The sequence below is a fragment of the Bos javanicus genome, chromosome 13 (genome assembly GCF_032452875.1).
Source record: "Bos javanicus breed banteng chromosome 13, ARS-OSU_banteng_1.0, whole genome shotgun sequence".
NCBI lineage: Eukaryota > Metazoa > Chordata > Mammalia > Artiodactyla > Bovidae > Bos > Bos javanicus.
The window spans coordinates 62,453,526-62,475,788 of NC_083880.1; the positions used below are offsets into that span (position 1 = coordinate 62,453,526).

Below are 22,263 nucleotides of genomic sequence, written 5' to 3' on the forward strand. Positions count from 1 at the left end.
GATCTATCCCCTTAGACAAAAAAGATAAAAGCAAAAATGAGCAAATGAGGCCAAACCAAACTAAAAGCTTTTACACAGCAAAGGAAACCATTAACAAAACAAAAAGACAATCTACTGAATGGGAGAAAATATTTGCGAATCATATGACTGATAAGGGGTTAACATCCAAAATATACAACAGCTCACACAATTTGTTACCAAAAAAGAAGTAATCCAATTAAAAACTGAGAAGACCTGAATAGACATTTTTCCTTAGATGTTTTCCTTCAACCTTTAATATATCAAGTCTGTGAAACAGCCAACGTCATGCCTGAGGGAACTCAAAGCCCACTTGTCCAGAGACCAAAGATCTGTCAGCTCACGGACATTCTGTGTTTGTTTTGCTCATGTGTGGTAAATATTAAGGACACAGAACATCCCCCACCTGGGAGGAGGGGACACCGGAAATGACCTGAGGTGGGTGCTGAGCAGGGCCTGGCTCTCAGGAGGTGCCCAGTACATGGCCCAGCTGTTCCATGGACCCCACTGTTTGCCCCAAAGAGAACAGGTGCTCCACCTCCCAGGGCTGCTTGGGCTGCTTCATACCTGTCCCAGGTGAGAAGGAGGATGCAGCTCCTGCCAGCTGGATGCCGAGGGGAGGGGCTGGGTGAGGATTGTTACACTGAGTGTCTGCAAACAGCAACGATAGTCCTAGCTGTCTTATTCCATTTGTTCTACTTATGAGGAATAATTCCTGCCTCCTTACCTGCGGCCTGCTAGTGAAGGTGCATTGGCTGTATGAGACAACCCCCTCCTAGGTGCTACCAAGAAAGAAAACACAATGTCAGATGTGCCCTGACTTCAGAGAGAGTCAGAGGGACAAACAAATGCCCCAGAGCCCAGGAAGCATCGCAGCAAAGCCCTCAGGGAGCAAAGATCACCCCTCCTGCCTACCCACCATCTTTCTTTACTTCACATATTTAAAAAAATTTTTTTTAATTTACTTTATTATTTTTTGGCCCCACCGCATGGCATGTGGGATTGAACCCTGCATTAGAAGTGCAGAGTCCCAACCACTAAACTGCCAGGAAAGCTCTAATTTCATGTTTTTAATTGAGGTTTACGTTACATGCAGTAAAGAATGCAGCTTGATGATTCTTTACGTATGTGTATCTACCTGTAACCACACCCAGCTCAGAGACAAGATATTTCCACCCAAGAGTTTCCCTTATGCCCTACCCTGCTCAGTACTGCCCTCCAGAGGTGACCAGTCTTCTGACCTCTGTCACCTTAGGTAAGTCTCATCTGCTTTTGAACTTCATGTAAGCAGAATCAGACTGCCTTCTTTTACTGAAAGTAGTGTTTGTGAGATCCGCCCATGTTATATTTATCAGCTTTCTCTATTTCTCTAAATCAAATTAAATCCCCCAGGAACCCAAGCTTTTCCTCTCACCTGCCTCCCCTCCCCCCGGAGTGCACTCAGCCCCCAAACAAGTCCCCTTTCCTGGGCAATGGCTGTGCATGCCGCCCTGTGGCATGGCTCCAGGGGGACCTACTTGTGTCTCCACCAGGATCAGCCCAAGGCCTGGAGAAGCGCCGCAGCCCATTCTTTCTGGAATCCCTCACTGATGTTCCAGACGTCATGAGCAACCATCACGGGAGAGCTCAGGCCCACCATCCCATATCTGTTTCCCCCCTCCCCCAGGGTAAACGAGGTCCGCCCTCGCCCACTGCCCTCTGATACTGACCCTGTGTCCCTTTCCCCTCCATCCAGCTCAGTTTAGTCACAGGTCTGGCCTTGACTTCTCAACCGGCAGTCCTGAGGATGGATCCACAGTGTGTGTGTTCCACAAAGTCTATTTTGAAAAATATCTAAATGCCTTCGGGAGCCAGGCAGGCAACTCCAGTGAGGGAGTTGCTGCCATCAGCTGGAGCTCCTATACATGGGCTCTGTGTTTGGCCTGGGCTTCCTCACAATACAGGGACTTAGGTTCGAGGGCAAGTGCCTGCAGAGAGTGAGTAGTTCTGTCTCTTTAATGACTTAGCTTCAGAAGTCACACGGGCTTCCCTTGTGGCTCAGCTGGCAAAGAATCTGCCTGCAATGCAGGAGACCTGGGTTTGATCCCTCGGTTGGGAAGATCCGCTGGAGAAGGGAAGGGCTACCCACTCTAGTATTTGGGCCTGGAGAATTCCATGGACTGTACAATCCATGTAGTCCCAAAGATTCAGACATGACTTATCGACTTTCACTCACTCAGAAGTCACAGGGCATCACTTCAGTAGTGCTGCATTCATTTTAGCAGTCACCAGCCTCTCCCTATCGCAGCCCCCACCCTCCATCCAAGGAGAGGAAAGATAACTCCACCTCTCAGTGGGGAGAGTATCAGTAATATTGTAATAGCATGTGTATACTGTCGCTCAGTCATGTCCGAATCTTTTCGACCCCATGGACTGTAGCCCACCAGGCTCCTCTGTCCATGGGCTTCTCCAGGCAAGAATACTGGAATGGGTTGTCATTTCTTTCTCCAGGGGATCTTCCCCACCCAGAGATTGGACCTTTATCTCTTACATCTCCTGCATTGTCAGGTAGATTCTTTACCACTGGTGCCACCTGGAAGCCCAGGTGTAATAATACGTTGCTGTTCAGTTGCTAAGTTGCGTCCAGCTCTTTGTGACCCCAGGGACTGCAGCACCCCAGGCTTCCTGGTCTGTCACTATCTCCCGCAGTTTGCTCAAACTCATGTCCATTGAGTCGGTGATACTATCCAACTATCTCATCCTCTGCCGTCCCCTTCTCCTTCTACCTTCAATCTTTCCCGGCATCAGGGTTTTTTCCAGTGAGTCAGCTCTTCATATCAGTTGGCCAGAGTATTGTAATAACACGTAAGATGAGATAAATGTATAGTTGTGGCTATCTTTGGAAAATGCTGTCTTCCTCATCCCCTAGCCCAAGTATTAGAGAGTGGATTCAAGCAATAACCATCTCTCACAATTCTTGCTATCATTACCAACCAAGTGATTTTGAGCAAATCCTTTCCCTTCCATTTCTTCATCTGCAAATTGGAGTTAATACTGTGTGCCTCTCAGTATTGTTCTGAGGATCCGATTATGCGAAATGGTGAATGGAAATCACCCAGCATGGGGCCTGGCACATGTAAATGTAAACGGTGACTGCCTCCACCACGTTGACCAGCTGAAGCATCACGCCATAGTGTGGGCTCCGGGCCAGCCCGCCAGACTCTGAACTCTGACTGCCATCTACCAGCTGTGTGGTCCAGAGCAAGTCATTTTACTTCTCTGCACCTCATTTACCCCACCCTGCATTAAACAGGCAAATATGAGACATTATGTGTGCATGTCTGCTCAGTGGAAGAACTAGCTATTAATCAGGTAAATAAAATAGAACTATCAACCATAAAAAAAGGCATAATAATAGAACTTATAAGGTTCTCGTGAAGATGAATACGGTGATGCAGACAAAGTCCTTAGCACAATATTTTGCACATAACAAGCTTGGTAAATGCCAACTGTTATTAGATTCACGTGTGCCGAAGAATTTACTGCACATTCAAAAGTGCTTCTCTAAGGTCATGTTTCCCTCTCAAGAGGTAGGGCAAGTAAAAGTTCAGCTTTACAAATAAAGAAATGGAGGCTCAGAGAAATTGAGTGGCTTGATTAAGCCCCAAATGAAAGTGATGGTGAAGATTGGATGAGATGGCCAGGCTCTTGGATCCCAGATCAGTGTTGTCCTATTGACCAACCGTTGCTTCCATAGGAGCCTAGAGCGATCATGGGAATGTTTCTGCAGGCTCTCCTCCTCCCTTGCTACCTGCTTAGTACCAATCTTGCTCAGTTTGGAGGCTCCAGTTCCCAAACAGGTAAGTCATCCCATCCTTCCTCGGAGCTCCTTCCAAGGAGATTCCAGAAGAAACAAACTCACCTCTGTTGGACAAGCTAGCACCTGCCACCAAGTCAGTTCCTTAGAGGTTCTTAGATTTGCAAAGTGATACAGGAGGCACTTGGAAGCCCACTGCCTTCCCCAGAGGTGCCTAATCCCTTTCAGATCACCTTTGGGGGTCTAGAATATATATTTAATACAAACCACATGTCACCTGTCTGCTGTCTCACATAGTCTTCTTTTGTTTTTAAAATTATAGTTGAGTGACAATGTTTCAGGAGTACTGCAAAGTGGTTCAGTTATGTATATGTATATTTTCAGGTTCTTTTCCATTGTATGTTATCATAAGGTATTGATTACAGTTCCCTGTGCTATACGGTAGGTCCTTGTTGTTTATTTTATTTAGAGTGTATCTTTTAATCCCAAACTCCTAATTCACCCTTCCCACCATAATCTCCTATTCTTATACTTAGTTCCCAAGTAAATCTTTCTAGCTTTAATCTCTGATGATCTAAGTCCCATGAGATTGCAAGTGAAAGTTTAACAGTTGCTTTGAAACCACACCTCATGGGCTTGTAGTTCCCAATCTTTAACGAAGGGCTCTTTGGAAATCCCTCGTATGCCTCAAGACCACAGCCTGGTCCATGTTGTCTCTGAAGTCTTCTTATCCGGAACCTCACTTCTTGTGCCAAGTTTTGTCTTTAGGGATTGTTTGGTTGTGGGCTTCCTGGGTGGCTTGGTGGGTAAAGAACCCACTGCAATGCAAGAGAGCAGGAGACATGGGTTCAATCCCTGGGTCGGGAAGGTCCCCTGAAGGAGGGCATGGCAACCCACTCCAGTATTCTTGCCTGAGAATCCCATGGGCAGAGGAGCCTGGCAGGCTATAGTCCATAGGGTTGCAAAAAGTTGGACATGACTGAAGCGACCGAGTACACCACAGCACACTGTTAGGCTGCAAGAAACAGCAACCTCCCCTACACAGTAGTTAGCAAAAAGAAAATTGATTTATAAAAAGGGGAGAGATGGCATCCGCTGATTTCAGAGCTTAGAAGTCCCTTGGATCTCCCGGGATCCTAACACTAAGATCTAGGCAGCTGTCAACCACTAAATAGCTACACCCTATGAGGCCGCAGCACTTATCCTCAGTCTCATCACTTTCTCGCTTCCACCATAGGTGGCCCAAATGTGGTCACCTTGTATCTCAATTGTCATTGCCTCCTGGGTCAAGTGCTCAAAAATACCTCGTGAGGGAATTCCCTGGTGGTCCAGTTGGTAGGATTCTGTGCTCTCACTGCCAAGGGCATGGGTTCCATCGCTGATGATCCCCCAAGCAGCGTCGTGCAGGAAAAAAACAAAAGAAAGAAACTAGCAAGAAGTTGAATCTCTGTTCCGAACTTGCGAGGGTGATCCTTATCCTGGTTCCTAGTTGTGGCCACAGAATGGGTTCTGAGCTGAGCACCATAGTCCTACGTCTCTATGGGGGAAGGGGAGGTCTTGGACTCACCCATGTGTCTGTCCCAGCAGGCAGTAGAAGTGGGGGTCTCCTTCTCAAGCCTGGCCAGGTGCTTGGCAGTGATGGTGTGGTTAGCCCTGGCTTTCTCAGTGGGAGCAACCGGCAGGCTGGAGCCATCAGGAGTCCTTCAAGTAGCAGAGGAGCCATCCACTTCCAAGACCAAAGCTTCCCTGAGTATGACCAGAAGTTCGTGTATCTGAAGGACACTGACACTGAAGACGTCGTGCCCAGTCTAAGAAAGTCAGTATGCAACCAGACTGGCCCCAGAACCCCAACCTGCTGACCACACCCCGAGTGAGAACGGCTGCGCCTACTCCAGTTCCACCCATGAGAACGCACGTGACAAGTCAGGCCACCACACATAACCCTGGTCAAAGTGAAATGAGTGGCCGAGACTCTGCTGACAAAAGTCCTGTGATCAGCCAAGGATCCTCAGGCCACGAAGGAGGAAAGCCCTCCAGACAGTCTGATCGAGAGGGTAGGATGAGCCATGGCTACTCTGACCACACGTTGCCCACCCACCCTGGCACTAAGAACACGGGTGGTACGGGTGTCTCAGGCAGGGACCATCATGCAGGTGTTCCTCGAGGAAGCGGTCTCACATCTGGGGCAGCCATGCCTGGAAGTTATGGTCAGTCTATGGCTGGGTCATCTAGTGGTTTTGGTTTTAGTCAATCTGAGGAAGGGTCAATAAATGGTGAACTTGGGTCAAGGAAAACTGGTAGTTTTGGTCAGTCGGGGTCAGGGTTAATAAGTGTTCAAACTTGGACTGGGTCACACAGTGTCCGTGATCAAGTGGGGAGAGGGTCATCTGGAGAGTATGGTCAGTCCAGGATAGAGTCAGTGAGTGGGCAGTCTGAGTCTGAATTATTGAGGGTTTGGGGTCAGTTGGGGACAGGTTTAGTGAGGGGTCAGTCTAGTGGTAGGTCATCTAATGATTATGGTCAGTCTGGGGCTAAATCATCTGGTGGTTTGGGTCAATCTGTAGCAGGGTTAATGAATGATCCAGCTGGGGATGGGTCTGCTAGGGGTTAGGGTCTGCCTGGGACAGGGTCAATAAATGGACAGTCTGGGGCTTGGTTATCTAGTGGCTACAGTCAACCTGTAACAGAGCCAGTGGATGATCATCCTGAGTCATGGAAATCTGGTGGTTTGGATCAGTTGGGGACAGGGTTAATGACTAGGAATAGGTCATCTACTGGGTATAGTCAAATTGGGACAGGGTCATCTGGAGGGAATGGCCAGTCTGGGGCAAGGGCAACAAATGGTCGGCCTGGGCCTGAAAAATCTGCTGGTGACAATCAGTTTGAGGCAAGATCATCTGGAAGCAATGGCCAGTCTGATTATGGGTCATCTCGTCATCTTAGTCAGTCTGAAACTAGACCAGTGAGTGGACGGCATCAGCCTAGAGCTGGGTCATCTGGTGCATCAGGTCAGTCTAGGGCTGGTTCGATGAGTGGTCAGCTTGAGGCTGGACCATCTGATGGCTCTGTTCAATCTGGGGCTGAATCAGTAGGAGGAAACAGCTTGGAGGAAAGGTATCTAATCATATTCATTCAGGGACCACATCATCCATAGATTCTGGTCATTTAGGGGCGGGAATAACTGTTGGCCACAGTTGCTTTGGAAGCGGGTCACATAATCATCATGGCAGGTCTGAAGCTGGGACATTCTTAGGTCATGGACAGTCAGGACATGGCAACTCTGACCACTCTGGCTCCACTGGAGAAGTAAAATGAGGAAACATTGGCCATGGGAATGGGAACCCCAGTGGATGGCAAGACTCCCCAACATGGGAGACCAGTCAACAGCAATGCGTTGCTTCCACTGGCTCATGACAATCTAAGAGGAGGCACTGGAATGGGATCTGGAAACCCTCCCAGCCAAACAAATGCTCTCAACAAAGACATCTTGGCTCAGGAAGGGCTGCTGGGAGCCAACCTTCTCAACAACAAGCATCTGATCAGGGAGCGTGAAAGGCTACTTAAGATCCTCCTGGGCAGCAAGACCTTACCTGCTGGCAAAGATCACCTCCTGGGGGCAGCTGGGTCCTTGGCTCTGGAAGGCTTGCTCTGCAAGGGTTCTCTAGGGGGCGTCTGTAGCTATAGGAGTCTTGATGACATCAACGATGTTCTAAAGAGCGTGGTTCCTTTTGGGAAACTCAACAGCTGGTGAGTTTGAGTCCTTAAGCTATAAAGTAGTTCCCCCAAAGCATTGGTTAGTAGAGGTTCCAGATATTTGAAAGATATCACTCTCTGCTGTGAGTTTCAGATCTCACTTACCTGTGTAGAAAGTTGACATTGAGAAGGTAACATTAGATATCTCTTTCTTCTCCAAACTGTCAACCTAGCACCCAGTATCCCCCCGTTATGATGTCATACTTTGGATTTATATAGTCTTGTCTGAGCCCCTACTGAATTACAAATAGCCCTGGAAAGGAGGGGTACAGCAGAAGCCCTTCCTACTGAAATCTTAGTTCTTATTTAATACCCCAGTGATCAAAACAGCTTCTTTATTATAAGCTAATACCTTAGTTACCAACTGATGCTTTGGATTTGATGTCCTACGTCTCCTTTAGTACCCCAGTTAACTGAAACCATCTGTTATTGGCTTATGCTTTCCTTATCTAGAGCTAGTAGGAATGGGACTTAGAATGGAAATCTAGATTAAGGATGGGAGGGCTCAGGATGGAAGAAAGGCCACACTGCAGTTTGAATGCTGAGCTGAGAGGCCTGGGAACATCTTTTTCACTTTCTCTCACCCTTCCCATTCTGTAGGCTCAACATCATCAACTTTGATATCATCCAGGTATCATGGAAGGTCTATCCTTTAAACCACTTCCAACTGCAATTTCAGACCAGACTGACAATCAGTTTCCCAAGGTGAGTAATGTTCATAGCTAGAGAAGTGGGGCATGGAAGCGGATTCCTGGAGGTAGAAGACAGTTTTTCAGTATCAGCACAATGTTCCTTGGCTACATTTAGCCTTGGCCAGGAAATCTTCACATTATCTGCCTAAACACACCAGCTCCACAGGGATGACTGTTAACAGTAAGACAGCTGTGAGAGTAGATCTATTATTTTTCTGCCATTTTTGCATTCTTTATTATAACAAACTTGGGGAAAGGGAAAGTTAAAGCATAAACCCAAATTTACAACACAGAGGCAATGGCTGTTTTTCCCAGAATTCTTTCAGTATCATTTTGGATGTCAGTAACTATTCCATCACATCATTGTACAATGATACATTTTAACCATCTTTCTATTGTCAGATGCTTGAGCTGTTTCCAATTTCACTCTTATAAAGAACTCTGTGATTAATATCTTGACTAACAAATCTTTGTTCATAGCCTCAATTATTTACTTAGAAATTCTCAGAAGTATAATTTATAGATTTTGGCAAGTATTGCCAAATTGCCTGCCAAAGAGATGATGAGATGATGACAGCATAGCTGTTATTGAGTACCTAATATTGATATTGGGCTTCCTTGATAGCTCAGTTGGTAAAGAATCCGCCTGCAATGCAGGAGACCCTGGTTGGAATCCTGGGTTGGGAAGATTCCCCTGGAGAAGAGAAAGGCTACCCACTCTGGTATTTTGGCCTGTAGAATTCCTTGGACTGTATAGTCCATGGGGTTGCAAAGAGTCGGACATGACTGAGCAACTTTCATTTTCGATATTGATATATTCCAGGGCAATATATTCCAATGCTAAGGGCATCCGTGAATTATCTCATAAATTCTTCACCATAATCTCAGAAGGGGTGTATTGCTATCATGAGCATTTTACAGAACAGGAAACAAAAGCTCAGAGAGATTAAATTAAATTGCATGTGTGGGAATGTAGATGTATATGGTGGGAGGCACTGTACACTTTCTATTTTGACTCTTGAGCCATAAAAATGTATTACCTATGCAAAAGTAAAGTGAAAGCATTTAACTTACTTTTAAATATATATTCAAAAACAAAATTAAGTAAAAATACACACGGAAAAGCTGTGCCGTGTGCTGTGCTCAGTTGCTCAGTCATGTCTGGCTCTGTGCGACCCCATGGACTGTAGCGCTCCAGGCTCCCCTGTCCATGGAATTTTCCAGGCAAGAATACTGGAGTGGGTTGCCATTTCCTACTCCAAGGGATCTTCCCAACCCAGGGATCAAACTTACATCTCTTGCATCTCCTGCATTGGCAGGTGGATTCTTTATCACTGTGCCACCCAGGAAGCCCACATATGGAACAGCAGGCATCACTAAAAAATATGCATTTGGACCACGTCTCTCACCCACAAATGCCAGTGCTTGTTTCCAAGCCTCAGGGAAACCTTTAGAGCAGCCCTAAACATTTGTTCTGGGAGGGGAGGGTTGCCTGAGCTGCAGAGGTAGAGAAGGGGAGCCATGATTTGCCCCCAGACCTGATGCAAAGAGCTAACTCATTTGAAAAGATCCTGATGCTGGGAAAGATCAAAGGCAGAAGGGAATGGCAGAGGATAAGATGGTTGGATGGCATCACCGACTGAATGGACATGAGTTTGGGTAAACTCTGGGAGTTGGTGATGGACAGGGAGGCCTGGCGTCCTGCGGTCCATGGGGTCACAAAAAGTCGGACACGACTGAGCAACTGAACTGAACTGAACTGGCCTGGGACCCAGGGTGTGCTCTGGCCATGACTTCTTATGCCTCTTGCTTGGTCTTCCCTCTGGAGGTTCCCTGGGATCTCAGCTCACACAGCCCTCTCCCTCCCGTTGACTGTGTGTGTGTTGTCCAGGATATTCAGCTTCCTCGGCAGCTCCAAGGTGGATGTGACCATTGAGGTTCCCTTAGAGATGCCCCAGATCAGGTTGAACCAAGTCCTGTTCACTCCACAGAACTGCAAGCTCATTTCACCAGGATGCTCATGCGAGCAGAGTAAGTGCTGTGCCAGGAGGGCTGGGCACTGTGCAGGGTGCAGTTGGGGATTGTACCAGGCTCAGTGGTGGTTACCAAGCTTTCTTTGGGGGCCATGGTCTGGATCCCAGCAAGCCACTAGAGCATCTGCTCTCATCTCAGCTTCTGCTCAGATGTCTCCCCCACAGAATTTAGGCTTCTAAACAGAAGAGAGTAGCTTCTTGCTAGAAGCACATGTCTTCCCTAAAAGTGGTCCTGCCTGTAGAGAACATTACATGGTCCCTTGTCTGTGCTCACATGAGAGATCCTGGGTGGAATCTCTGGTATATCACTTCTCATACTACGCTGTAATTGAGAGTGTATGAGCTGTGTGGGAACACAAGCTGCTTTGTAATTATCATTCATTTGTTCTTTTGTTTGTTCAACAAACATTGAGCCCGCCACTACAGAGTTGTACCTGGAGACACATTGGAGAACAGGACTGAAAAAGAGGCATAGATGGTTGGATGGATAGATGAATGGGAGGAGGGGTGGGAGGATGGGTAGCTGGAAGGATGGATACACAGATGAATGGATGGATGGATGGATGATGAGTGGATGTATGTATGTATTTATGTATATAATTGTCACTGATTCATGTTGATGTATGGCAGAGACCACCACAATATTGTAAAGCAATTAACCTCCAATTAAAAAAATGAGCAAACATAAAAAAAAAATGAACAATGCAAAAGACACCACCTGTTTATGAGGTGGCAGGAGCCCTGCTGGTGAGGTGGTCAAATGTCCTCTGGCCCACCTCTTTCTTTCACTTACTGCACAGCGACTCCATTTTATATATTATACACGAGAGGCACAGAGATGTTATGTAAGTTAGACAAGGTCACACAGCCAGGAAATAGTGGTACAGGGAGTTAAATGATCTTGTGTTTTTAATATTATCGTGATTTGAGTTAGAATCACTGTGGATGGTGACTGCAGCCATGAAATTAAAAGACACTTGCTCCTTGGAAGGAAAGCTATGACAAACCTAGACAGTGTTTTAAAAAGCAGAGATATCATGTTGCTGACAAAGGTCCATAGAGTCAAAGCTGTGGTTTTTCCAGTACTCATGTATGGATGTGAGAATTGGACCACAGGGAAAGCTGAGAGCCAAAGAACTGATGCTTTTGAACTGTGGTGTTGGAGAAGCCTCTGGAGAGCCCCTTGGACTGCAAGATCAAACCAGTCAATCCTAAAAGGAATCAGCCCTTAATATTCATTGGAAGGACTGATGCTGAAGCTGAAGCTCCAATACTTTGGCTACCTGATGTGAATAGCTGATTTGTTAGAAAAGACCCTCATGCTGGGAAAGATTGAAGGCAAAAGGAGAAGGGGGATGGCAAAGGTTGAGATTGTTAGATGGCATCACTGACTCAACTGGACATGAGTTTAAGCAAACTCTGAGAGATAGTGGAGGACAGTGGAACCTGGTGTGCTGCAGTCCATGGGGTCAAAAGAGTTGGACACAACTGAGTGACTGAACAACAACAAATTTGAGTTAATATATGCCAAGTACTTATAGTACTTATATATTAAGTACTCATATTACAAGTGCTCCAAGTCCCTGGAGTGGAGGAAACATTTATAACCAGTAAGCTATAACTGCTGTTATTTCAAATGCCCTGTTCCCCTCCCCAGCCAGCTCTCTGCAGTCATAGAAGTCATGCTCAGACAGATCCTGCAGAGCTGTCTACCCAACATGGTGAGTTTGACCAAGTGGGCCCTGGGCAGACCCTAGAGATTCCCTGGAGAGGCTTTGCAGCTGGAGGCACAGAGAGGTAGCCAGGGCAGGCAGTTTTATCTTCAGACTCTCCAGCCTCTCCAGGCTTTGTTGTCCTGCCCTTTGTCCAGGCCCCTGTGGCTGGGGAAGGGACATTTACTCTAGGATTGACTTGTGCTGAGCAGTTTACACCTGCAGAAGAAGAAGATTTGTTTTGTGTTTATAAAAACTCTGATAGAACCACTCAGTTCTACACAACCAGTCAGAGGCTGTGCTGTGCTGGGCTGGAAGGAGGCCCAAGAGTCCTGTCATACAGGCCTCTGCTCATCTGTATTCCAGCTGTGCCCAGTGGTCCGATTCTGGATGTACCTCATCAATCAACAGTTGAGCTTCCTAAAACGTAAGTTGTGTTATGGGCCTGAGACCTGCTATCTGGCTTAGACTATTGCAGTAGCCACCTACCCACTCCTGTTTTCTCCCTTTTGTGGCTTCCAGAGAGGTTTTTCTGAATCACACCTCTCTCCTCAGAGTCTTCTGTAGGAGGATCAAGTTCAAACCCCTAAGGCTGGTAGTCAAGGTCTTTCCTTATTCTCCTCTGTGCCCCTCAGGCTGCCTCAGCCTATAGATCTCAGCCATCCCATACACTCCATGCCCTTTTGAGATGTTATAGCTTTGCTCCCAATGACTTCCCACACCTTCTTCTACACCTGGAAAATTCCTGCGCCCCTTCAAGGTGTGACTCCGATGTTTTGTTCTCCAGGTAGAATGACTCCCTCCTCAGGGCTCCCACGCTCACCTATCCATCACTTGTGCCAGACTGTTCAGTGATTGTCTGCTTCTTTGCTTCCACTAGAACAGAAGATCCTTGAGATCAGGGACCTCTGCATTATATTCTTTCTGGTGTTGTTTCATAGTTCCTGGTTAGGCACAGAGGAGGCACTCTGTATTTACTGACACTTTGTTGGAATATGAACTGGAAATGAAAGGGAAGAACATTGATGAATGGAACAAAGGACAAAAGTATAAATAAGTGGAGACATGTATGGAAAAATAAGTGGAGAGATGGATGGATTGGTGGACAGATAAATATAAGGAAATGTGGACAGAATATGATGGAAGGAAAATGGAAAGAGGGGAATATAAGTGGATAGATGAATAGATGGAAAGGAAATAGAAGGAAAGAGATAAAATAATTGATGGATATAAGAGAAACCGGAAAGATGAAAGATAATGGAGGGATGGAGGGATAGATGGATGAATGGATGGAAAGAAAAATGGATAAAATAATGAAAGAAGGAAGACAGGATGGTTGGATAAAAGGATGAATGGGTGAAAGGGTTCATGTGTAGACAGGAGGGTGAGTGGATGAATGGAAGGAAAGAAGGGTCTCTTACTATTGTGTGGGAAGATGAATGGTGGAGAGGTGTGTATAGATAATATATAGATAACAGAATGGGAGAAGGAAAGAAAAAGAAAACTATAAATATGGATGGAGGATGAATGGATAAAAGGAAGGGAGAGGGGAACATTAGGTGGATGGATAGGTGGGTAGATGGAAAGATGAAGGGAAAGATAATGGTAAGGGAGATAAGAAGGACATATGAATGGATGGATGGATGGATGATGACTACCTGCCAAGGTGAGAATGCTGTACTCTCTTGTGCTAGAAGATGGTAGGACATTGGGGTTACAATGTATTTTCCAGCAGTTTTTTGAGTAATCTTCTTCCAGATAAGTCTATGTATGACAGGGACAAATGAGTGAGTTTTATAAGTCTGTGTTTCAGTCAACTCAATCTCTTGTCCTCCCTTCTCATTGCCACCTCTCTCCCTCTCTCTTTATCAGATGTCCACTCCTTTGAGTTGTTTACGAACCTCCACCCTCCTTTCTGCAGGGTGCCCACATCATCTGAGCCGTATTACTGCCTGGACTTTCAGGTATGAGCATCGAATGGTGGTCCCACATGTCCCCTTACCTCTCCACATTTGTTCTCTCATCTGTCAGATCAGGGTGATTATCATACCCATATAAAGTTATCCTAGGGGCTTCCCAGGGGGTGCTAGTGGTAAAGAACCACCTGCCAATGCAGGAGATGTAGGACACCGGGGTTCAGTCCCTGGGTCGGGAAGACCCCCTGGAGGAGGGCATGGCAACCCACTCAGTATTCTTGCCTGGACAATCCCATGGACAGGGAACCTGATGGGCTGCAGTCCATAGGTTCGCCAAGAGTTAGACACGACTGATGTGACTTAGCATGTACAACACAAAGTTATCATAAATATCACTTCCAAGACACACATTTTCCCCACATTGTAACATTTCTAAAATTGGCGTGTGTCCCATATTCAATGGTATGCCACAGTCAATTAAAAAATTTTCTTGCTGGCACATTGAATAATCATCAGTGATATTCTGGTGTGCACGAAATATAGTACAGTGACTAGGTGAGAGGATATCTGTGACTTGTCCAGTGCAGGAGGAGCTAAAACACTAGTGGTTTACTCCTCTTTGCCCTTGAGTTAACGATTTAAAACAATCAGGTTAGTTACTTGGCATGACAATACATGGGGACCCGACAATGGAGACGTGGTCCATGGGGGCCTCAAATGCATTCCTCCCCTCCGAGCTTCTTTTAAGCATTAACATGATATTGCCAACTCCCCGCCCCCTACTAATGGGAAGTCCTGAATTATGGGAAATGTGCTTTGTTTCACAAGTAGAAATTTCAGGGGTCTTGGGATCAATAGCCCCTGTGCCTGCCAGCGCTCAGCTGTTCAGGAAAAGAGTCAAAAGTCCAGATTTTAGGAACAGTTCTGCCATCCTGTCTAACCTGGGCAAATCCATTCACACCACTGAGTCTTCTCTTCTCTATCTGTGGTCCTTATATTACAAGGTTGTTTTATTACAAGAATTAAATGAGAGATGCAGATCTTTGGCATAGGAGGTGCTCAGTTAACGTGGGCTTTCTGGTTTTTCCCAGGGCAAACACTTCCCGGCCTCTTACATTAGCTTGCTGATTGAACCTAACTCTTTTTCTTCTCATATCTAGCCCTACTACTATCTCCCAATCCCCCCACCCCTCCCCCATCTTCATGTTGAACTGTTCTTTCTCAAGAATCCTGAAAGCAAGTGTAAAATCTTGGGACCATGGACAGCCCACCGGGCATTGATTCTGTGCTTTGATCAACAGTGAACACTAAAGCTGGCTCCTGGATGGCAAATCCCCAGGGACCAGTGTCACAGTAGGGATCCCGAGATTGCCCACTGCATAGGGCGATGATGGTGGTGGGAGTCCAGGCTGCCGTATGCCATAGTGACTCTTGCTAGAGACAGATGTGTGGAGCAGCCCATGCTATAGTGGTGAGTGTGAGTGGGTTCTGGGGGCAGCCCACATCAGAGTCACCAGTGTCAAGCTGGGGCTCCTTAACTCCATGGTGAAGAGATTTGTCATGAGATTCCCGGAGTTACCTACTCCATAATGATAAATCTTTTAGTGAAATTGCTGATTTTTTTTAACTCCATGATGATCAGTATTATGGGATTCCTAGGCTATGTCACCAAATAGGGAAGACTACTATGATGGATTCCTAAAATATTTCTCTCCGGTGGTCAGTTCATTGAAATATCTCATTCCACTAGGTTTCTAGGCCAGACCCTCTCCTTGGAGGCTGTTCTTTGCATTGTGGTGCAGTCCCCACCCTATCCCACTTTATGGTAAAGGGCACTGAGCTGAGACTCTTAGGACATTTCACTCATGTATTGTGAGAAGCTTTCCAGTAGAGCCAACTGATTTCTGAGTTTTAAAGGAATTTGTTGGACTTCTCTGGTGGTCCAGAGGTTAAGAATCCGCCTTCCAAAGCGGGGGACATGGGTTCGATCCCTGGTGGGAGAACTAAGAGCTCACATGTCCCAGGACAACTAAGCTCATGTGTCCAAACTAGAGGGCCCTGGCACCACAACTACGAGTTCACGGGCTATAGAGCCCGTGCTCTACGACTAGAGAAAGCCTGTGCGCCACAACAAAGACCCAGGGGAGCCAAAATATTTTTTAAGAAGAATTTGTCTAGTCACTGTGCTTCCATTTCATCCCCAAACCCTCAAGTCTTCTGTGGGGAGCCTGGGCTGGACAGAGAAGAAGCACTGTCCTGGTCGAGTTTTCAGACTGTCATCATAGCCTCTTTTGGGGCCACCTCTGCCTCCTTCTGGGTTTCTCACCAAGACTGGGTCTCAGGCAGGAGGCAGGAAGGAGATGGGACCCCCGTCAAGCAGGAGGGGCAGGCTGTTGTCCCCCTGGGGAGCCAAGGAGGGCCTGACTCATCCATGAGCCCCCTTGCTGCTTCTGTGGAATTCTCCATGATGATGGCAAAAGCCAGAGAAGATGACCAGAAAGATAGTCCTGGCCTGGGCATCCTGACACCCGGGTTCAAATCCCAGTTCAGCTACCAGCTCTCTGGTGACTTTATACCAGTCCCATCCCCTCTCTGGGCCTCTCTTCTCCCAGCTAGAAAACATGAGCAGTCTCTACAGGTCTTTTTGTCATTGATGAGTATTGGGGAAATGAGAGGGGGACAAGACCAGAGGCCAGAGAGGTCCCTGGCAAAACCGTGGCCACTACTGATCCTTCTCATGGTAGCACCTTCTAATGTCTCTCTTTGCTGTCAGTTGCAGGGATCCAGACAACCTCCTGTTACTAGGATCAGCTTGGGACCCCTGCCAGGAACATGGTAAGGGTGTGAATCCTGGGAGAGTCACCGTGGAACTCTCCGACCCCATCTTGAGCAACTGTCATCTTGATGTACCCATCAGCGATCTCGCAACCAAACAAAAAGTAGTCCTTTTCTTAGAGCATAGGTTTGGATTTGTTTGAAACTGACCGGATGAAACATCTCTCCAGGGTGGCTATTGATTGAGGTAGAAAAGCCTCTAGGAACTGAATCAAAGGAATGATGCTCTAATGAGGGAAGAACTGGATTGAACATCCCCCTCTTCGGGCAGCTGGCCTAGGGTCTGAGTATTTCTGAGGACCCCTGAGGCTAGCATAGTGATGACATTCCAGTGAGATGCAAGAGCCAGGCTGAAAGATTGGCCCCAGGCTGTTTAGGACTCAGAGTCAACAGCTGCTCCTGGTGAAGCCGCCTGTACCTTCTAATCCTGATCCCCAGTCCCTGCTCCTCTGTGCTCTGCTTTCCTCTTCTGTATAAGACATTTTTCCCAAAGCTGCTTTTTCAGTGTATAAGGTACACTTCAGGATCTTCCTGGAAAAGATAAAATTTAAGAATAAGCTAACACACATTTAAAAGGTCAGAATCCTGGCCTCAGAGGCCCTGGGAATGCTAGGGCCTTCCCAGTGGGTAGGAATGTCAGGCCTGCTGGTCCCACAAAGTGAAGCCCTGAACCCTTTCTTCACATGAGACTTTTATGATGGTTGTGTCTCAGCGAGTGGGTGGCCCTCATGTGGCACTTTGGCGTGACTGTGAAGGGCACAACTTTGGAGTCGGGTTCAAATGTATCCTCCCCACTGACTCTGAACCTCAGTTTCCTCTTCTGCAAAATGGGAGTGAGAATAGCACCTATTTTATAGGGTAATCCTGAGAAAATGCAACAAGAAAGCCTTGATGCAGTGCCTTAGACAGTGCCACAAACTGCCTCCACCAGTGGGTGGTCCAAAAACTGGGAGGCAGAGGAAACAGCTTGTGCAAAGATGTGGAGGGGTAATGAGAACACACCGTCACCCCCTACCCCACTTCAGTCCCCACTCCATTTCACCCCTGCACCCCATAAATGAGCCCCCACAATCACAGAGGCAAGAGAGCCGGTGAGCTTCAGTCACCCTTCTCTCCGTTCCCCCCACACCCCTACCTACTGCCTCCACCACCTGCCCCTGCAAGCCTAGGATGGGTGATGAATGCGCAGTTCCCAGATTACACCACAAGGTGGAGCCATGATGCTGCAAATTCATGTTTCTTACACGGACGATAATTTGTATAAAGCAGCATATTCTTTTATGCCGGGCTCTATTCTGGGCAGAGGAGCCTGGCCAGCTCATGGGGTTCATGGGGTTCATAGTGGCTCATGGGCTCGCTAAGAGTTGGACAGCACTGAGAGACTAAACACAGCACTGTTCTGGGCACTTGGTCTTTTTGACCTTGTTTAATTTTCAAAGCTTGACTTCAAGTTCAATATCCTTAGCTCCATCTTAAAGATGGGAAACTGAGTCTCAGAGAAGTGATGTAACTAAACGTGTGGCTGGGAGTCAGAAATCTTGGGCTCAGATCCCACTTCTTCAGCCTTGGGGACACAACCTCAGTCTCTCCCTTTGAAAGACAAGGATAAGAATAGCAACGTTATGATAGTTAATTGACCTTGTGTGCATGCTAAGTCTCTCAGACGTGTCCCACCCTTTGCGACCCTATGGACCATAGCCCACAAGGCTCCTCTGTCCGTAGGATTCTCCAGGCAAGCATACTGGAGTGGATTGCCATCCCCTCTCCAGGTGATCTTCCTGACCCAGGCATTGAACCTGTATCTCTTGTTTCCTGCATTGGCAGGTGGGTTCTTTACTGATAGACCTTGGCTGTTTATTTTATGCCCAGTCCTGTGCTGTGCTCCTTACCTGGACCATTCTGTGTATTCCTCACAACCATCCTAGGAAGTGGCTGTTAGTATCCCTGTTTTGCAGATGAGGAAACTGAGTCTCAGAGAGACTGCCTGGCCCACTCCCACACAACTAGAAGGAGGCAGAGTGAGTTCGAACCCAGGTCTTCCGGTGAGAGCAAGAGGAGCTGGAGGACAGGAGTGTTAGGGCCTCAGGGAGGAGAGGTGCCCTGGGTTCTCCTTCCTGCCACGTCCATGCTGAGTCCCCCATGTTACTCTGGCCTTTTCCCCACTGGTGCTACAGGGAATTGGGATTCATGAAGCTGGGCCCCTTCACCACCCCCTGGTTCTACAACTCCTCCTGGGAGGAGGGACTCATAGGGTGGCAGCCAACAGACCACATCCTGGAGGTGTCAGGCTGGGGCATTGACACCCGCAGTGATGGGAGGGTCCCAAGCCCTCAAGGGTCTCCCCACACCCCACACACCGAGCCCAGGCCTCTCTCCTCTCCTTTGTGCCCCGGGGCCCCGGCCTGAAGACACCCTGACCGTGGTGGCTCACAGGGCCCTTCTGGGCCAGTGACACATGTGACAGCCTTTGTTTTGTCAACCTCCTTTTGCCAGCACATCTCTGTGAACACCCCGAGAATCCCCGTGGGCACGGAGGAGAGTCACATGGAGCCAGATGGGGGCACAAAGAATGAAGAGCGAGGGATTAGAGCAGCCTTCGGTTCCTGCGGAAGTCTCTGCGGGGCCCTCAACACCCGACGCCCCTGGTCCAGAATCAATGATCCCGGGGAGGCCTCCAGGTGCCAAAGGACCCAGAGTGGGAGGCTCTCAGGAGAGAACCCCACCACGACTTTCCTTCCTTCAGGCAGCGAATGGATTCAGCTCACATCTACGTGAATCTGATTTATGCAAATCTGAAACAGTGTCCTGCAAAATACGAATGAAGTTTCACGTTGTGAACAGAAAGTTAATTTTTCTCATTGTTAAGAACGCACAATGGAACACGCTCCAGGCCCTCCTTTATGGAAAAATCAAGGTCCCTCCCTCAAGGCCACAGTCCCTCCAGTTTCCTCCTCCCCTCCCTTCACAGCCAGTTTCTCCAGAGCGGGGTTTCTCAGCCTGGACCAGCCTTCTCCGCCCCGGGCTCTTGTTAAAATGCAGCGTCTGGTCAGTTGGTCCGGGCCCGGGCCTGAGATTCAACGTTTCCTCAAAACTTCCTGGAGAAGCTGATACTACTAGTCCACAGGTCACCCCTCAAGCAACACACTTGTTTGGGACACGTTGACACCTCCACCCACCCATTTTCTCTGGTCACCCTACCAACTCAGCGCTCATCAGGCCCTCAACAACCTCCACGTGGAGGAAACCACGTGTCAGCCTCATCTTACTTGATCACACTACAGACATCACTTCCTCCTCCTTGAAATCAGTTCTTCCCTTGGCCACGCTCCCTTGCCTGTTCTCCCACCCTGCTAAGCATTCTACCTCTGCCCCTTTGCAGGCATAATGTTTTCATATTGGCCAATCAGCGTATTTCTTCACCCCCGCCACTGTGATTGGCTCAGAGCTCGGCATGTGACTCCAGCTGGACCAATGGGGATCAGACCTAGACTTTTGACGGGATAATAGGAAAGAGTGCTCTTTCTGCCAGGGTTGTTAAGAGAGAAAGTGAGCCTGATGGCCTCTCTACTACCCTTTGGGGAGGGTCAGTTTGAGAATGAAGCCACTGAAGAAGAAAGCAGATCCAAGTCACAGAGAGAAACCATCCAGAAACTTTCCTTTGAGCATTTGGATATGAGCCAATGACTCCCTTTTACACTTAAGTCAGTTCGGGTTGTGTTTTCCGTTACAAACAACACAAATAATCCTGACAGATGCCATTGACAAGCAAATTTCAGCTCATTCTGTGTAAGCCGTCCTGGGAAACAAGAGATGAATCTCAGACTTTGGCCTCCCAGAATTGAAAGTTGTGTGTGTGTGTGTGTGTGTGTGTGTGTGTAGAAAAGGAAGAGACCTATTCAAAAGCTATAAGGTAGAAAATTAAGAAGGGCCGTCTGGGTGGATCAATGAGGATTTCATAGGGGAGGTGTCATGAAGGATGGAGATTTGCAGGGTGTGACATCCTCAGACCTGGCACTGGGAATGGGGAGGAGTTGATGGAAAGCAGGTCCAGGAAGTCAGAGAGGAGTCAGGGGGGATGGTCCAGAGAGATGGGAGAGACCCCCACAGACGTATGTCCTGTGAGGAAAGGCAAAGAGTTCTATTGTCTCTGCACTTTCCTCCCTTTTAATTCAGAAGGGGCCACCACATAAGGCTCCAGGACGATGTACTCTCTTTTTAATTCAATGCATTTCCAGTGCCTCCCAACCAGGATCAGCATCTGATGTTAGAGAGGAGGTTCAGAGAGCCCACCTGCCTAAAATCACCACCTCTAAGAAGCAGGGTCACAAAAGAGACCCTGTCCTGGTTCCCAGCCTCAACCCTCCCGCTTTGGCAGAGTTAGCTTTTCTGAGCACTCACCATGTGCCAGGCACAGGAGTCACTGCTTTCAGGCTTAAGTCTTACCTAATCCTCGCACCAGTTTTAGCAAATGCACTGTCATGAGCTCTACTTTGCAAATGAGGACTGGATGCTCAGAAAGTCCATGTTACTTGTGCAAGGTCACACAGCTAGTCAGCAGCAGGGTTAGGATTCCAGCTGAGGTCTGGCTAATTGTCAAAAGCCCCTGGGAGACAAATATACTCACAGATCCCAAGTTTGGGGATTCTGCCAACATCGGTCTTTTGTATTATCTGTGCTATCTCCAACTACATCATAATGTTGTATAGTTTCTTCTTTCAAGTCCCAAAATGCTCAGTTAAACTCAATTCAGTGTTTCTGAAAGGCTGTCCTCAGGACCAGGCTCTTCCAGGGACAGCAGCTAAGGCAGCAAGAGGGAAAATTCTGACCATTTGCATCAAGTTTTCAATGTACAGATATTTTCAGGAACGGTACCTGCTTTGGGGAAAAGAGTTGTCAGTGTGCATGTTTGCCTGCACCTGGTGAAAGAGGAAAGTGAGACAGCCAGCTTAAAACTCAGCATTCAGATCATGGCATCTGGTCCTATCACTTCATGGAAAATAGATGGGGAAACAATGGAAACAGTGACAGACTTTATTTTCTTGGGCTCCAAAACCACTGCAGATGGTGACTGCAGCCATGAAATTAAAAGATGCTTGCTCCTTGGAAGAAAAACCATGACCAACCTAGACAGCATATTAAAAAACAGAGATATTACTTTGCCGACAAAGATCCATGTAGTCAAAGCTATGATTTTTTTTCAGTAGTCATGTATGAAGATGAGAGTTGGACTATGAAGAAAGCTGAGTGCCGAAGAATTGATGCTTTTGAACTGTGGTGTTGAAGAAGACTCTAGAGAGTCCTTTGGACAGCAAGGAGAACAAGCCAGTCAATCCTAAAGGAAATCCATTTCCTTCTCCAGGGAATCTTCCCGATCCAGGGATTGAACCCAGGTCTCCCGCATTGTAGACAGATGCTTTACTGTCTGAGCCACCAGGGAAGTCCTAAAAGGAAATCAGTCCTGAATATTCATTGGAAGGACTGATGCTGAAGCTGAAACTCCAATTCTTT

The 22,263-nt window shown here is 47.4% G+C and overlaps 1 protein-coding gene across 1 annotated transcript; it reads left to right on the forward strand.

Annotated features, from left to right (window-relative positions):
• The first annotated feature begins 5,642 nt into the window (after positions 1–5,642).
• Positions 5,643–19,671, forward strand: LOC133259594 (uncharacterized). The gene is made up of 6 exons (XM_061437273.1): positions 5,643–7,561; positions 11,950–12,013; positions 12,371–12,431; positions 13,877–13,968; positions 16,694–16,755; positions 19,249–19,671. The coding sequence occupies exons 1-6, from the start codon at positions 7,143–7,145 to the stop codon at positions 19,259–19,261; spliced, it is 711 nt and encodes a 236-aa protein (XP_061293257.1). The 5' UTR covers positions 5,643–7,142; the 3' UTR covers positions 19,262–19,671.
• Positions 19,672–22,263: the final 2,592 nt, after the last annotated feature.

Bases quoted from the DNA above. Each gene is read 5' to 3' on its own strand.
- LOC133259594 (XM_061437273.1), top strand. From the start codon at position 7,143: ATGGGAATGGGAACCCCAGTGGATGGCAAGACTCCCCAACATGGGAGA. The intron at 12,014-12,370 runs GTGAGTTTGACC...TCTGTATTCCAG, and splicing joins AGAGCTGTCTACCCAACATG to CTGTGCCCAGTGGTCCGATT. The intron at 12,432-13,876 runs GTAAGTTGTGTT...TCTCTTTATCAG, and splicing joins ACAGTTGAGCTTCCTAAAAC to ATGTCCACTCCTTTGAGTTG.